Source organism: Lepidochelys olivacea (assembly GCF_965140295.1).
Source record: "Lepidochelys olivacea isolate rLepOli2 genome assembly, chromosome: 11".
Classification (NCBI taxonomy): domain Eukaryota; kingdom Metazoa; phylum Chordata; order Testudines; family Cheloniidae; genus Lepidochelys; species Lepidochelys olivacea.
This window is the reverse complement of record NC_140421.1, coordinates 9,918,218-9,934,267: the sequence shown is the minus strand read 5'-3', so window position 1 is coordinate 9,934,267 and position 16,050 is coordinate 9,918,218. Positions and strand designations below refer to the sequence as shown.

General features: G+C 44.5%; 1 protein-coding gene across 1 annotated transcript; it reads right to left on the bottom strand.

The window, feature by feature from the left end:
- Positions 1-549: 549 nt before the first annotated feature.
- On the bottom strand, positions 550-15,970 carry EAF2 (ELL associated factor 2). Its single transcript, XM_084643813.1, has 6 exons — positions 15,769-15,970; positions 11,250-11,344; positions 10,377-10,513; positions 8,807-8,952; positions 6,829-7,095; positions 550-1,405 (listed from the first exon to the last, which is right to left on the bottom strand). Exons 1-6 carry the CDS (start codon positions 15,869-15,871, stop codon positions 1,359-1,361), a joined length of 795 nt encoding a protein of 264 aa, XP_084499939.1. The 5' UTR covers positions 15,872-15,970; the 3' UTR covers positions 550-1,358.
- Positions 15,971-16,050: the final 80 nt, after the last annotated feature.

Sequence of the window (16,050 nt, the reverse complement as noted above, 5' to 3'; positions counted from 1 at the left end):
CCTTGTGCTGGGAGACACTCCCAGATGCAGTGTAGACATACCCTACTACAGATTTTTCAGGGCTTTTAAAGAAGTTATTCAACAAGCATGAACACATTCAGCTATAACACTGGACATGCAGATTCTTTCCTCCCTCCTTCATATAAGATACAATAGCATTCAGTGATCACACTCATGGTATACGCTATGAGAAATGATCACACCGTATCAATATTGTAATCACTGAGTCAGTTGTTTATAGTATTTCTCTGCCTGATGTTTCTTGTGGCTATCTCCTACATCTATACATTTTGCAACTCAGATAAACTGCGCATATCATCTGCCATTCTAAAATGTGTGGTTCTTTCTGGCCTTATAATATACAAATGTGCAGGATGCCAATGTGGAGATTCTTTCTTTATGTTATTTTCTAGACATTTTAGACTTCATACTCACTTGTATCACCTCTCTCTAATTTAATTGTTAGCTCACTGGCAAGGCTACGCCAAAGAAAATTCAGTCCATGTTACCTCTTGTTAAGAATTCTCATAATCATACCAATGAGTCCCATTAAAATTATAAATAATATTGCTTTATTAAATTAATTGTATTAAACTCCTAGAAAGGAATTATATGATTTCAGTTACAGAATTAAATGAAGGAAAGCCATTGCTGTCTTTGTAGTTATCTAAATACAGATAGGAAGAGGCTGTAAGGATTCCAGCTGGTCCAAGTAAAGGCAGGGAAAAGGAAAAGTTCCCTTAAGAGACATAAGGCTCAGAAATATAAAAAGTCCTATAATACAATTAAACTAAAAATTCAGTGATGTGTTGTAAACTGTAACTGCAAGAGTGGACCATATTATTCACCAGTTTCCTTAAAGTTATGAACTGTGAACAGAACAACAATGTAGTTAACACGACAGATCTCAGCTGTTTTTCCTTCCATCCCCTCCCTCTCAAAAAAAAAAAAAAAATAAAGTTATGAAATCAGCATTATCTGTAAGGACAGGAGGGAAACTTGCCTCCATAAATACTAGAAATTCCCCCATTCCCATATCTATTATATAAAGTAACTAGCTGTTATAAGTCAGTTTCAAGTACAACAGGTGGTTGAGGCAAAAATCAGAATCCGTTCATAAGAACCGATACTGTAATACAGTAATTTGGAAGAGACAAACAAGTACCCAGAGCAGCGATTAGACATCAGGGCTGCTGTACCATAGATCTGATGTGCCAGTAGAAAATTAAGATGTCTCTATTTCCAAAAATTGAGGACATTCATTTCAATCTTGGGTAATCTAATCTTAGTGCAAAACAGATGCTATGACAGCTTTAGCAAAGAGAGGTGATGCATCTTTATGAAGGCCAAAATCTTGTTCAGTCATCACTGTCACTTCCAGATTCACTCAGCAGCAAGTCATTTCCTAAAATAGAAGATAAAGTCATTGTATTAGTTCCATTAAACTAAGACTATTTTTCCACCAAGAAGTTCTTTCTTCCCCCATCCAGTATCTTCTATTAGGAATTTAACACCAAAACATTGTATAGATTTAAAAACTCATCTGTTGTCTTAACTACTGGAGTGAGAGTCTTAGGGCTACATCACTTATGTGACCTTTGAAAGCCCCACATTACTCACACTTAACCCACCAGATTGAATGAGTTTGTGTACGGGAATTAGTGCAAGCAGGCCACAGTGGACTAGCTAGCTTCCCATCCACCTTCTGATACTTGATCAGCAAGGAAGCTGCTGGGGAATGCAGTTTCATTAAAAAAATAAAACAATAGGATAGGAGTTATTGCTGTCTGCATGTATCTAAATGCATCTTGGATCTGTTTGAGAGCAAAGTAGTATCCAAATCAAGGTGAGAACAAGCAGTTTGACACACCTTTTCAAAAAAATAATCAGGCTGTGGAGCAAGACAGCAAACAAAAGATCAAAGGAAATATTTATGTATGCTGTCACCAAAAAATTAATCGGGAGTTATTTTAAAATGGGACACAAGAAAAGCGACTATCCAGTGCTTGCAACAGCTGTCTATATAACTAACAGAAAATAAGTTCTCCCTGCTATTTCTTTTTTCAACTTGACAAGCAGTTTTTCTCCCACTCCACCATCTCCCACATACAGGATGAAATTAAAGGGATACTGTCAACAGCAAATCTATATTTTTTTAAAATGAGTTAGATGCAATTTCAGATACTGCATCAGCCCTTCTATTCCCCTGCCAGCTTGGTAGTTATGCAACTGCATTTTCCTTTATTTAAAAAAAAAAAGGAAACAAGAAAAGAATTTCCCTCCCCTTGTTGTTGGGTGAAATGCCTAAACAAATAGGAAAGTGACTGAGGGGGGAGGGATAGCTCAGTGGTTTGAGCACTGGCCTGCTAAACCCAGGGTTGTGAGTTCAATCCTTGAGAGGGCCATTTAGGGATCTGAGGCAAAGATTAGGGATTGGTCCTGCTTTGAGCAGGGGGTTGGACTAGATGACCTCCTGTGGTCTCTTCCAACCCTGATATTCTATGATTTAATGAAAGCAACTATACACCAAGTACTGTCAAATGCTCCTAACTTTGTCAGTTACGGCAATCTTTAGTATTACTTATGAGGTCATTATAGGGAGATGAGAACAAGGGGTTAGTATAAAGGGGGAGAGGACACGCCTGGATGGGTACCTCCCGATTGGTAGGTCAGAGCTTTTCAGATAAGAGTGACTGAAGTTGATGGGAGTCCCCTTAACAAAGCTTTGTGTTTACACTTCCTTTGTTTTGCACCATGTCCTCGGCAACTTTTATCTCTGGGAATGGTTCAGTGGCCCTTTGCAGCAGAGCACAGAACACTCTACCTGCCTCTGACACGAACAGTGAAAAGCAATTGCTTGTAGTGCAGGAGGAGGATTAAAAGCACAGATGGGATTGGAAGAGTATAAGTACTAGACACAGAATGTACGCCTAACCACTTGGTTATATCATTTGAAATCCTCTGTATTTTATTTTTACATTAAAAAGCAGAGATGGCTAAGAGTCTACTCAAATAGAAGTATTATTTCAAAATAAGTATCATTAGGATGGCTACAGTTGTACTTCAAATCACATAGTTCTCCAAAATATTCTCCTTTACCCCTCTACCACTTTAGTTCCCCAATTGCTGTTCTTGCCTCTTCCCCACAGTCCACTCCAAAAATAGGTCATAGCCATCCACATGGTCACAGCCTTCAAAAGCAGTTATTCCTCAAATAAGCCATCTAATGCTCGCCAAAGACAACAGTCTCATGAAATCCAAGAGGTTGGAACAAATCTGGAGTTTCCTGCCAAGGTGTCCGCAATAAGACAAACTCCCCTCTCCCTCACCCCACCCCCCAAAAAAAAGTGTTTGGAAAAATAACCCTGAAATGAAATCCACCTCCATTTTGTACCCATGCCTCGCAAAGGCCTTCTCATAGTTGCCTCAAACTTTCCAGAAAGATTCTAGCCTGCACGATCCCAGCATAAGAAGTTTCTGGTGCACATGTCAAAAACATGGAGAGCTAACTTCACCCAGGACTCTAAAAAAACACCTACATTACTTAGGCTCAACTGATTTAACAAATAGCAGAAGTAAAGTAGGGAAATAATTTCAGGGAAACAGTCCATTTTCACAGTGCTGATGAGCTGGTTGACACTATCAAAATATTAAGTAGGTTTCATTACAGAGTGTGCCATGTACTGGGATATTAATCAGTGGTCCCATACAGTATTTAGCTTTTTTTAAATAAGTTCTTGGAGAAGTGTTAGATTGTCAGCTTTCTGGAGAAATGGCCATCTTTTTGTTCGGTGTTTGTATAGCGCCTAGCACAGTGGGGCTGGTCCATGACTGGGGCTCCTAAGTGCTTCTGCAACTGGAATAAAAAATATCTGGATGAAAACTGCACTATAGGAGTGAGCAAACAAGAGATCTCAGAGATAGCAAGTCATTGGGCATCTTCCTTCACGGAATTTTTAATTTGTTCTCAGTTAGTAATTTCTGTTTAAAAGGAAATTAAACAGAGCAGCTTTTCACTATTTTTAAATGCAATATTCTCTTGCAGATACCTTAGACCACCCATGTTGTGTCACAAGTTATGGGCCTATATAATCAATTTCAAAAGTAGATGAGGAATTATTTTGGGGACAAGGCTCATAGCAAGGAAAGGGCAAAGCCTTTGAGGCCAGGCTACCTAAAAAGGTAGGTTCTATACACAGGGCAATAATAAGAGGTAACTATGCTCCAGACATAGACCAGTGCATTTTCAGCATTCTGCAAAGCTTCAGCTGTATGACTTAATGAGAGTGATTTGACTAACCCCCTATGCCCCACCAAATTCTAATTGCCACTACATTTAAGGTAACATTAGGACTGCACATAGTAAAATACCCAACTAACCCTCAAGGGCCCCAATTCTGCGGACATGCTCATGCTTAAATATATGCATTTGAATAGCCCCATTGAAGTCACACCTTAAATGTGGCACAACCACTAAACATTTTGATCTTAAGATTTGCTGTTTTAAACATTTGTTTATGTAAGATACTGTTTCAGATGGAAGAAATTTCTATGCTGGACCCCTGACTCTGAATTCCAACACCCAGCAGATCTCCCAAGACTCAGAGGCCACAGGCTCCCTGTCTTGCTTCTCTAGCTTTCACTGCTACTTCTCCTCTCCTGCTGTGCTCCTAAACTGCACAGGTGATGCCTCAGGAGCTCAGCAGGAGAGTAGCTGGAGAGCCATGCTCCCCACAGCAGCCAGTGTGCAGTGCCTTTTCATCTCAGCTCACCACCCTATTATGGTGCAGTTCACATTTTAAAGGCATTTGTGGAGAACTGGAGATGGCACAGATCTACAGAGCTGCTTAAAATGTTAAAGTAACAGAGGTAAACTGGATAAGAGCTCAATTTTAAGCAGGTTTATAGCTAAACCAGCATGAAGTTTTAGACAGCTCACAAGGGTCAGAGGATCCACCTCCCTCCCTGCAGAGTTCTTAAGTCCCACAGGGTTCCTGGGCTCCTTGCTGTGGTTTTGGTATTTCTGCAAGTTTAAGACATCAGGGTGTTTCACTATGACAGTTTTAACTGGTGGCAGCAGCCACCTGTACTTGGGCATAAATCTTTCAACGGGAGCTTTGTAGCTGTGAACTAGCCATTAATCACTTAAGATGGTTCATTTTATTCTCAAAAGTGTTTTTTTTCCCTAAATGTGTGTAAAATGGCAAGTTTGGAAGTATTTTCATGTCTGGAGTGAAGGGACTGATGTATACAGAACTTTCTAAAGATACACTGATTGTAATATGAAGCCTATTTGCTTTAGGCCATGGAAGTTAACGCAAAAAATTTAGTCCTCTTGCACAATAATCAGATGTTTTCAGTCTAATCTTATTCCTGTGAAGGAAGTGGTATATGAAAATAAGGCTTATAACAGAAACCTGATTGTAAGCTTAGCTACGTCATCACAATATACAACTAGCTTGTTACCAATTTTAATTCCTTATAATAGTGAAACACAAGAGGACATATAGATTATGTAGGAGATATTTTCACTATAACCAGTGTAAACTGTCAAAAAACTTCAGTATATAGCATCACTATGTAAATTAGGGCCTATGACCAAGTTTTTCCAAACTTGTGAGCCTGAAGTTAGGCACTTAATTAAAAGTGTGGCTTTGTTTTCAAACAGCAGCGGTGGGTGCTCATCAATTCTGAAAAATCAGGCCTGGTTTATTTTGGTGCTAAGCTTGAAGACCTTTACCTACGTGGTTGCTTGTTGCTGTTCAAACCAGTGATACTCTTCTTTCTGGACAACAATATGTATTAAAAAATCCCAGTTGTACTTTAAATATCTTAAGTTTGTCATAATTTTCTTCAAGCAGAACACTGTGAATCAGTTTTGGTTGTTGGTATTCTCCCATCCCTTCAACATGGAAACGGTATGAAACATCCTCCATTCCCTACATACATAGGAGGGGACTGGCACCTTGTAGATTAGAAAGGCCTCCATGAATCACAAGACTTCTGCGTGGATTAGGACAGTGGCTCTCAACCTTTCTAGAGTACTGTACCCCTTTCAGGAGTCTGATTTGTCTTACGTACCCCCAAGTTTCACCTCACTTAAACTACTTGCTTACAAAATCAGACACAAAAATACAAAAGTATCACAGCACACTATTACTGAAAAATTGCTTACTTTCTCATTTTACCATATAATTTTAAAATAAATCAATCTGAATATAAATATTGTACTTATATTTCAGTGTATAGCATACAGAGTAGTATAAACAGGTCATTGTTTGCATGACATTTTAGTTTGTACTGACTTCGCTAGTGCTTTTTATGTAGCCTGTTGTAAAACTAGACAAATATCTAGATGAGTTGATGTACCTTCTGGAAGACCTCTGCGTATCCCCAGAGGTACATGTATCCCTGGTTGAAAACCACTGGATTAGGATAACCTTCTTTTGTAACTGATTAGTACCAGGACAATATTATTCCAGTATCATCTACTCAGGAAATCATACACATATGTTTTGGGAGTGCCTAAGCAGTTCAAGCATTTTCAACATAAATTACTGTCCTATAGTCCCAATGTATGCAATTGTGAGGAAGCCAGTACGGCCTATGACCTACTTTAAACTGCATCAGCTTTAATTTAATATCTCTGATGGTCAAGTAACTTTTAGCCCAACTTCTAATTCAGAACTCAACTGAACAATCAAACCCCAGCATCTCTTCCCACAATTTTAATTACAAGAGAGACATAGTTACAGAGTCTCTGGTTTCCTTTTAGATTCCTAAAGCATGAGATTGTTCTTTTCATAGAGCACTGTCTTCTGTACTTACTTAGTGTATTCATCATATGGCCACCACTCTCTTGAGATTTGTTATGACTGGCATCCATGTCACGGATGGCCTGTTGTGGTATGGCAGACATAGCAGGCTGTGGCTGCAAGTATGGCATTGACATAGGCAGAGAAGGCTTAGCCCCCTCATCTTCTGAATCACTAGAACTATTTTCACTGCTGGATGAGGAGGAGGATGAACTTCTTGATTCGGACGAACTATCAGAGCTACTCATCTGGTCCATGACGCTAGCCTCGGCCTTTAGCTCTGAAAATAAGATGTAGATTAATTAAGAAACAAAGCAAGAGGAGTCTCAGAGTTTAAAGGAAATGGCAACAAGGGAAGTGCTGCACAAGCAAGTGACTGTAGTGAATGTCACAACATTATTACAAGTCGTAAGTGACTAAACTGAAAGACATAAGATCCAGGAGTGAAGTGTCTGTCTTACTTTTAAGCCACATGCTTTTCAGAGCAGAGATGAATTAGGGTTCAGATAAGGCTGCTGGCCAAGGTGCTGCCCCCTACACTTCAGTGGGCAGCATGACCTAACTCGCCCTTAATATCTGCCTCTGATTAGAAAGCCTTATTTTTCAGGCTTTGTTTAACACCTCTACAGATGTCTGACAGGAGTCAATAACTCAATTTAGACTCAAGGGACAGATAGTGAAAAAAGGAATCGGTCAGTGGAACATCTGAAGGTGCAGCAGCAATGGCTGGCAGCAATTTTGGTATTATAAACAACATGTACATGTTTGTCTAGACATTCATTGTTCTCAATCACAAATTAAGCATTGTGGGATACCTGCAGCAATTACCCATATTTTTAAATTATGGAACAGTTTCATTAAATCCTTATTGATTCTTTTTTTATAGGTCTGGGAAAAATTTAGAATAGCTAGCAGGAAACCATCCAGACCCCAGCACACAATTTACTGTGGCTAAACAAATAAATCTGATTGGCAGCACAAAGGGACAGGGCTTTGGGATATGTTAGTCTTGGTGACGCACTCAGAACAGGTTCTAAACAAAACAAACAGACCACGGAGAAAAATTCTCAGGTTTCTCATGCACTTGAGCACCACTTTGTTTCTTTTGCAGCCTTAGGTACTTTTAATTGCCTTTCTGTGGAGTAAGACACTCTGGTCAAAGTTTGTCTTAATCACAAAGAAAAGACATCTGCATAACGATAAATCTGGGGGAAAAAACTGTTTAAAAGAATCCAGAACATCCTTGAGAGCCAATATCAATTCAGATCAATAAAGCTACCACCTGTTAGTGTTCATATAGCAAGTGATTAACACCTGCTTTTCTCTCCCCATCCACTAAAAGGAAAAAGTGTGTCTCCTACTGAATTAAATACAAAGGTTCCTACTGAAACAAAGTCTCCCAAGAACATAGCATATGGCATGGTTCTCAAGGATGGGATTTATGTAAGTGTTCAGTTGTCTCTTACCATTTAGGGAACCACTTCTGCAGGTCTGGTCTGATTTAGAAGGCAGGGTGCTATTTGAGTCTCTGTGACTAGGTTTACATGATAATGAACTTACACAAATTTAGAGTTTTATTAAAAACTAAAAGGGTTGTAAAGCATTTTAACCAAAGATTTGCTGTATGCAAAGGACAAAGAACGAGGAGGGACAGGTGGAGTGAGGAAGAAGTGGAGGACTGGCTGATTTGGCTTCAGTGCCACAATCCTACAATTGAATAGCTTAAGACAGCAGCAGTGGGAGGACTCAGTGAGAACTAAAGCAATGCTAATCATGACCTTCATAAGACTAAGGATTGATTTGATTCTCAATCCTATGTGGTTTCAAATACTGTTGGATTACTACTCTTGTCAAGACAGCCATTAAACTTTAGAGAACATTGCCTATGTAACAGCTTCTAGTGCGCACCTCATTCAAAAAAACCCTTGGTTCTATTTATAATGTAAGTCTGCAAAATTTCTGAAATACTAAGTGACATAGTTGCAGTTTACCTCTCTCAATGTCGTCCATAGGAGAAGACGGAGACATCTTTTCTTTTGGTGGAGAATTTTTAACATTGTTTGGAGTCTTACTGGCATTTCGCATTTGCTGCTGTTGCTGCTCAATACGAGATTGAACCTTACTGCTTCCTTCAGCTCTGTATGACAGGGTGAAACATTTTAATTGATTCCGAAGAACAATATTTAAACAAAATAAAAACACACAGTAGTCTAAGCTGTGTGTGAAGCTATTCATTATGTTTTTCTTAACTGTATCACTACAGTTTTAAGTTTCAAAGTACACTATAACAGTGGTTCTCAAACTTTTTAACAAGGTATCCACCAACTGCATTTTGTCTTTTTTTGTGACCCACTATTACATATATGCACCCTCCATCCCAGCACACGACAACCATACCTCTGATTTAGTGCAGCCCAGTACAGAGGGAAGGCCTTGGGAGACGGGAGACTGGAGAGCGAGCCCACCCCACACTCACCCTGCAGTGGTGGCTCCTGTCCTGTGGGACCAGAACCAGCTGCCTACTCCTGGCGTTGTGACCTGGCACATGGGATCACAGCGCTGTTCAAGTTTGGCCCGATGGCCCTTCCCATACCACCAGGCTTCCCCTCCACACCAATCTGGGAGAAGTGTATATCTGCCTAGGCCAGGGCCCAGTGATCGGTTAATCCAGCCCCTGGATATGGCAACCTACCTAGAACCTTCTTGGGACCCACCATTTGGGAAACACTGCACTACTACACTGGCATATAACAAGATATAGGTGCAGTGAGTACTGTGCATCAAAAGAATAATGTCCATTGATGCCATTCATATTGGCCCTTTGACCCGATCCTCTACCATGCTGTTTCACATTTTCTTCAGTTATGCACTAACACTTCATTAGAATTCTAGTGGAAGTGAGTTATATGTAGACATAGCATCAGAATGTGTGTTAATGGGAATTACATACTCAGTAAGAGGAGAACGCGTCCTCAGCATTTTGCTAAACCCTTTCACAAGAATTTATGCTATTTTAATTTACACAGTTCAAAGTCAGAAAACAGCAGCAAAACAATTTCATTTGTGTAGCAAAAAGCTATTTTCCAAACTTATTATGAGAAAACAGTTATTGTCTCTTGCAGGGATATGCAATGTTTCTGTTCAAAACCTACCCTACTAGCCTAGACTTGAAAGCTATAAAGTCGTCATTTTTTGAGAAAAATAATGACATGCTTTTTCATTCCATCGAACAAGGGTAGGTTTTTGTAAGGACCATGTTGGAAAAAGTGAAATTTTGCTAAAAGCTAAGAATAGTTGGTATGTATTACAATTTACACTAGCTATTTCTAAGGGCTTGTCTACGTGGTATGTTGGTGCACACCAGCTAGGGTGTAAACTCTAGTGCACACCTGTGCACTAACTGGCCACATTGTCCCTGCGGGTGTACACTAAAAGTTCTCTACTGTGGGTTGACATAGTCCTGTTTCAAACCCTACTAACTGCATGTGCACTCAGGTACCAGCCCTAAACCATTTTCATAATGAGTTAGGGACATAGCAGTTTCTTTTGTAAACCACCTACCTGGTTTTCTTCACAGTGATGTTACTGCTAAGTTTCTCTAGTCGACATTCTCCAGTGTCATGATTGATAATTAAGATACATTCCTTTAGATAAGGCTTCTTGGAGCCCTTGAAAACTGTTACTGGTGGAGTTGAACCCTATTTAAAAATTGAAAAAATATCTAATTAGCATTATTTCAATAGACTTATTTGTATAAATACAGAATGAGCCTTTACAGTAATGAAAAGTACACTGTAATTGATCATTTCTAGCCTTTTAAAATCTGTTACCAAATAATTCAAGAGAAACTCAGATTAGTAGTAACTAAGTGTGAAATCCTGGCTCTACTGAAGACACTGGCAGTTTTGCCATTGACTTCAGTGTGGCCTTGATTTCACCCAACCAGTTTGAAATAAACCAGTAATCACAATCCAGTTTCTAACAGACAGGCACATGCATCACAAAAATACCACCAAAACTGGAATGCTTGTTGGCAATATTAGAAGAGTAATCCGGGATTACAGGAGATTGAATTCTCCACCCCAGTGGTGGTGCATACACCCCCACCCCTTTGGGATTGTGCCATAACGTCAAGGCAGTGTCAGTGCTGTACTTGTTTTATAGACAGAGAATTTTAGGGTTGTCAATTACAGCATATTTCCAGCACAGTGAATTCACTTAATGTTACAGCATAATTACCTGACCTTTGTAATTCTGCATTTTCTGGTGTGATTATTTCTTTCCCAATGCTTTAAAAGCTACATGCATACAATCTTGAAACAACAGCAAACTGAAAATGCTGAAATGTGAAACGCTTCTATATTCAACATATATGGTGATTCAGTGAGAGAAGCCTCTCCTTTTCCCCATCCCCTAATGATATTCAGCCCTCACCTCAATGTTTGGCAGCGTTATTGTCACCTGTTCACCTTTGCCAACTTCAAGGTCTCCTTCAGAGGATGTATCAATAGATGCAGGCTTGAAGTCATCTACGATTTAAAAAACACCCTGATTTTCATGAGTCCCTTAAATATTGACACACATTTCATAAAAGCTAAAGGTGGTGAGTTTGGGAGGCACTTAAAATCAATGACTTAGTATCTTTGCTAGTGCAGCATCCACCACTCCTTAGCAGATTTTTCCACAAGCCATAGAGCTCACAGTCAAGGTGGTTTGCCTGATATTCAACCTAAATTTCATCAAGTTTTGGTGTTGGAGCTCTTCAAAAAAAAGTTGAAAGATTTTTATTTTGATTAATAAGGAAAGTTTCTCCTGTTCACCTCACATTCAAAATAAATGGTCAAACTAGTTTGCTGATACTTAAAGAAAAACCCTCCAAAAAAGCCACAGAATTACTTTTGGGTTGAGACCAACCCTGGAAAATTTCAGCCAAAAAAATGGAAGTTGCAGACAGCTGTGACTAAAAACAGGAAAGTAGACTGGAAACACATATGCAGCCCTAACTATAGCATGCTCTTACTGTATTAAGAGCATCAAAGGCAAAACCATATGCACTAGCAAGGTTGTGGTTGTTGTTTTTATTTTTAAGTACATATATTTCTCTCTAAAATGGAATTGTTAAAAGCCACCTTCATATACTTATTTTAATCTCCTTTATCATCAGTCATTCTTAGAAACCTAACAATGTCTCTGTGTGGGTATGGATTTCCCCTCTTTGCATGTTTCAAAGAGCTGGAAAATTAGAGATGAACATTACTTTGTTTCATCAGAGTTGTCAGCCCTCCCAACAAGATCTGCTAATGATTGTTACTCAGCTAGCATAATTTATTTGCAAGGTCCTAAACAAGCTCCAACGGTCTCAAGCTCCTGCTAGCAGCACCTTACAGAGCTGAGCACCACAGTTCTGGTCCTTCTTGTGGTAAGAATGAGACTATGCCAGTCTTCAGTGGATGCTGCTGGGTAATCAGCATTTTGGCCAATCTTTTCAGAAATGGCTGACTAAATAAATGTCCAGTTTACCTACTCGTACGAAGTATAAAAGATAAGATTACAATAACAAAGGCTAGAGGAAAAATATGGCTTTTCTGTTTATCTTGTGCATTTGACAGCACTGTCAGGTTTGCCGATTTCCTTGCATCTTTCTTCGCAGAGTGACAGGGAAGAGAAACATTTTGAAACAGAAAAAAGGGCTTGTAAAACCACAAAAGTCAACAGGAAAACTTAAGGGCAGGTGTAGTACTAGAGCCTATTTTTACTTATTTTTTAAAAATACTGAACACATTGCAAGTTACAGCACCTCTTTAAATCCACTCACAGCTTTTAGGTTCCTCTCACACCCTCTTCCCCAAAGATGTGGTCAATTCTATTAAATAGGATTCTATTTGCTCACAGAATATACATTATCCATCTCATCTCACTGTATGAGAGAATACAGGATAATCTCCAGAGAACATGTGAGACACCAAACCTTGGGGATCATTCTATAAATAAATGAGACAGCAGAACAAAAACTGCAGCCCTAAATTATCAGAACCATAATCCTAACAGCATTTGTTTCCTAGATACCTTCAGAACCTGTGAGAACACACCTCCCAGGATAGTAGTTATTATGTACTCAGGAAGGGCACACTAGCTTTGAGAGCAATACTGCCTTTAATCTTTGATTGTTGAGAGCCCTGCCATGGCCAGGGGCAGAGCTTCACCCAAAACTCAGATTTTTGTAGTATTGTGCCAAGACACTATTGTTTCCCAAAATATACCATAATGTATGGTACATGAATTTAGTACACATAAAAGGAAGAACTAGATGAAGAACGCAGGCACTGTGTGAACTTCACCCCAAACTTTACTAGCAACACACCTGTTCATTAGTCTTGGTCGGAGTCTCTCATGAGCAATAACTGCAACCTGCTGTGAACTGTATGGTTTTATATTCAAGACATTAGATTAGGATTTAAGAGACCTAGGTTCAATTCCCAGCTCTGCCACAGACTCCCTGTATAACCTCACAAATGTCGCTTCATCTTTCTGTGCCTCAGTTCTACATCTTATGGTTCTATGTTCAATCCCTTTCTCTGATTCTTTCTGTTCTCATTTGGACTGTCAGTTCTACAGGGTAGGAACGGTTCCTTACCAAATGTACCTTTCTGCACAGCATCTACCTCAGTGGGGCCCTGATGTTAGTCAGAGGCTCTAGGTGTTACCATAATACAAACAAAGAATGCAGTAGCTTTGCCACATTTGATTCCTATCCAAAGCCCTCCCCCTGTGCCCTCCGCGCTCTCCATGCTGCATCATGCCAACATTTTCAAAAGCAAGTTCAAAAAGATCCAACATGCTCTCCTTCTGCCCCATCACCATCTTCTCTTTCTCCCAGTCACCAACAGCAGCCTGCTCCCCTACTCTCACCCCACCAGAAGCCCCAATGACTTCATCTCCTCAACTCCTGATCTACCCTATCTTCACTCTCAACCTCTCACTCTTCACAGGCTCATCCTCACAACAGCAAAATGCCAGGGTAAGGGAGATAAAAAAAACCCCAAGCCGCCACCCTCTGCGTCTGCCTCTCCATTTACTGCCCCATCTCTCAACCCAAAGATGAAGTCATCTGCAATCACTATCTCAAATTCATCTCCTTCAACTCCATCTGCCAGCAGAGAGAGTACTTGTACAACATAGATAGACAAGTGTAGAGACTACATAGATGTCAGGAGGGGTGCTGATTTCCTCTAAGGTATGATCAGCCAGGCAATGCCATATCTGCAGTGGTGGGGAGTTATAAGGGTGCCAAGGGGGGATGCTGATTTTTCCTGGAGTATGGCCAGCTAGCCAGCACCATACCCATGGGAGATGAGGATAGGGAATCACAGGGGTGTCGTGCCCCGCCGGGGGGGGGGGGGGGGGAGCTGCCGTGCCCCGGCCAGGTGCCCCGCCGGGGGGTTGTCACAGGGGTGCCGGGGGGGTACGCCCGGCCAGGCGGCGCCGTGCCCCGCCGGGGGGTTGTCACAGGGGTGCCGGGGGGGTACGCCCGGCCAGGCGGCGCCGTGCCCCGCCGGGGGGTTGTCACAGGGGTGCCGGGGGGGTACGCCCGGCCAGGCGGCGCCGTGCCCCGCCGGGGGGTTGTCACAGGGGTGCCGGGGGGGTACGCCCGGCCAGGCGGCGCCGTGCCCCGCCGGGGGGTTGTCACAGGGGTGCCGGGGGGGTACGCCCGGCCAGGCGGCGCCGTGCCCCGCCGGGGGGTTGTCACAGGGGTGCCGGGGGGGTACGCCCGGCCAGGCGGCGCCGTGCCCCGCCGGGGGGTTGTCACAGGGGTGCCGGGGGGGTACGCCCGGCCAGGCGGCGCCGTGCCCCGCCGGGGGGTTGTCACAGGGGTGCCGGGGGGGTACGCCCGGCCAGGCGGCGCCGTGCCCCGCCGGGGGGTTGTCACAGGGGTGCCGGGGGGGTACGCCCGGCCAGGCGGCGCCGTGCCCCGCCGGGGGGTTGTCACAGGGGTGCCGGGGGGGTACGCCCGGCCAGGCGGCGCCGTGCCCCGCCGGGGGGTTGTCACAGGGGTGCCGGGGGGGTACGCCCGGCCAGGCGGCGCCGTGCCCCGCCGGGGGGTTGTCACAGGGGTGCCGGGGGGGTACGCCCGGCCAGGCGGCGCCGTGCCCCGCCGGGGGGTTGTCACAGGGGTGCCGGGGGGGTACGCCCGGCCAGGCGGCGCCGTGCCCCGCCGGGGGGTTGTCACAGGGGTGCCGGGGGGGGTACGCCCGGCCAGGCGGCGCCGTGCCCCGCCGGGGGGTTGTCACAGGGGTGCCGGGGGGGTACGCCCGGCCAGGCGGCGCCGTGCCCCGCCGGGGGGTTGTCACAGGGGTGCCGGGGGGGTACGCCCGGCCAGGCGGCGCCGTGCCCCGCCGGGGGGTTGTCACAGGGGTGCCGGGGGGGTACGCCCGGCCAGGCGGCGCCGTGCCCCGCCGGGGGGTTGTCACAGGGGTGCCGGGGGGGTACGCCCGGCCAGGCGGCGCCGTGCCCCGCCGGGGGGTTGTCACAGGGGTGCCGGGGGGGTACGCCCGGCCAGGCGGCGCCGTGCCCCGGGGGGGGTTGTCACAGGGGTGCCGGGGGGGTACGCCCGGCCAGGCGGCGCCGTGCCCCGCCGGGGGGGGTCACAGGGGTGCCGGGAGGACTCTGAGCTCCCCGGGTGTGACCAGCCAGGCGGTGTCAGGCCCCGGGGGGGTTGCAGGGGGGGGGTGCTGATCTCCCCGTGGTACGACCAGTCAGGCCAGGAGAGGGTCGGGTGGGGGAGGGGGGGATGCTGAGCTCCCCTGGGAATGACCAGCCAGGCCCACGGGCGCGGGGGGAGCTGATTCACTCCGCGAGGGTCAAGCACCCAGCGCCCACACCCGCTGCCCCCCGACCAGCGCGGCGGGAGACCCCGTCACGGGGCAGCGCCGGCCGCTACCCGGCCCCCACTCACAGCGGACGGTGTGGAAGGCGCAGCGCGGCTGCTTCTCGAAGCTCTCGCCCAACTTCAGCACACGCTCCTTGGGGTCAAAGAGCTGAGGGGCCGCCCCGTTCATACCGGCTTCCCGCGCCGCCTCACACCATCGGGACGCCGCGCAGCCCCCGCCGCCGCGCAACGTCCCCTCACCGCCGGGGGCGGGGCACAGCCTCGCAGCGGCCACGCCCACCCAGCGCCCTTACTGGAGACTGCTTTTCCTGGCCCCGCCCCCTCCGAGGAGCGGGATCGCGTCTGAAA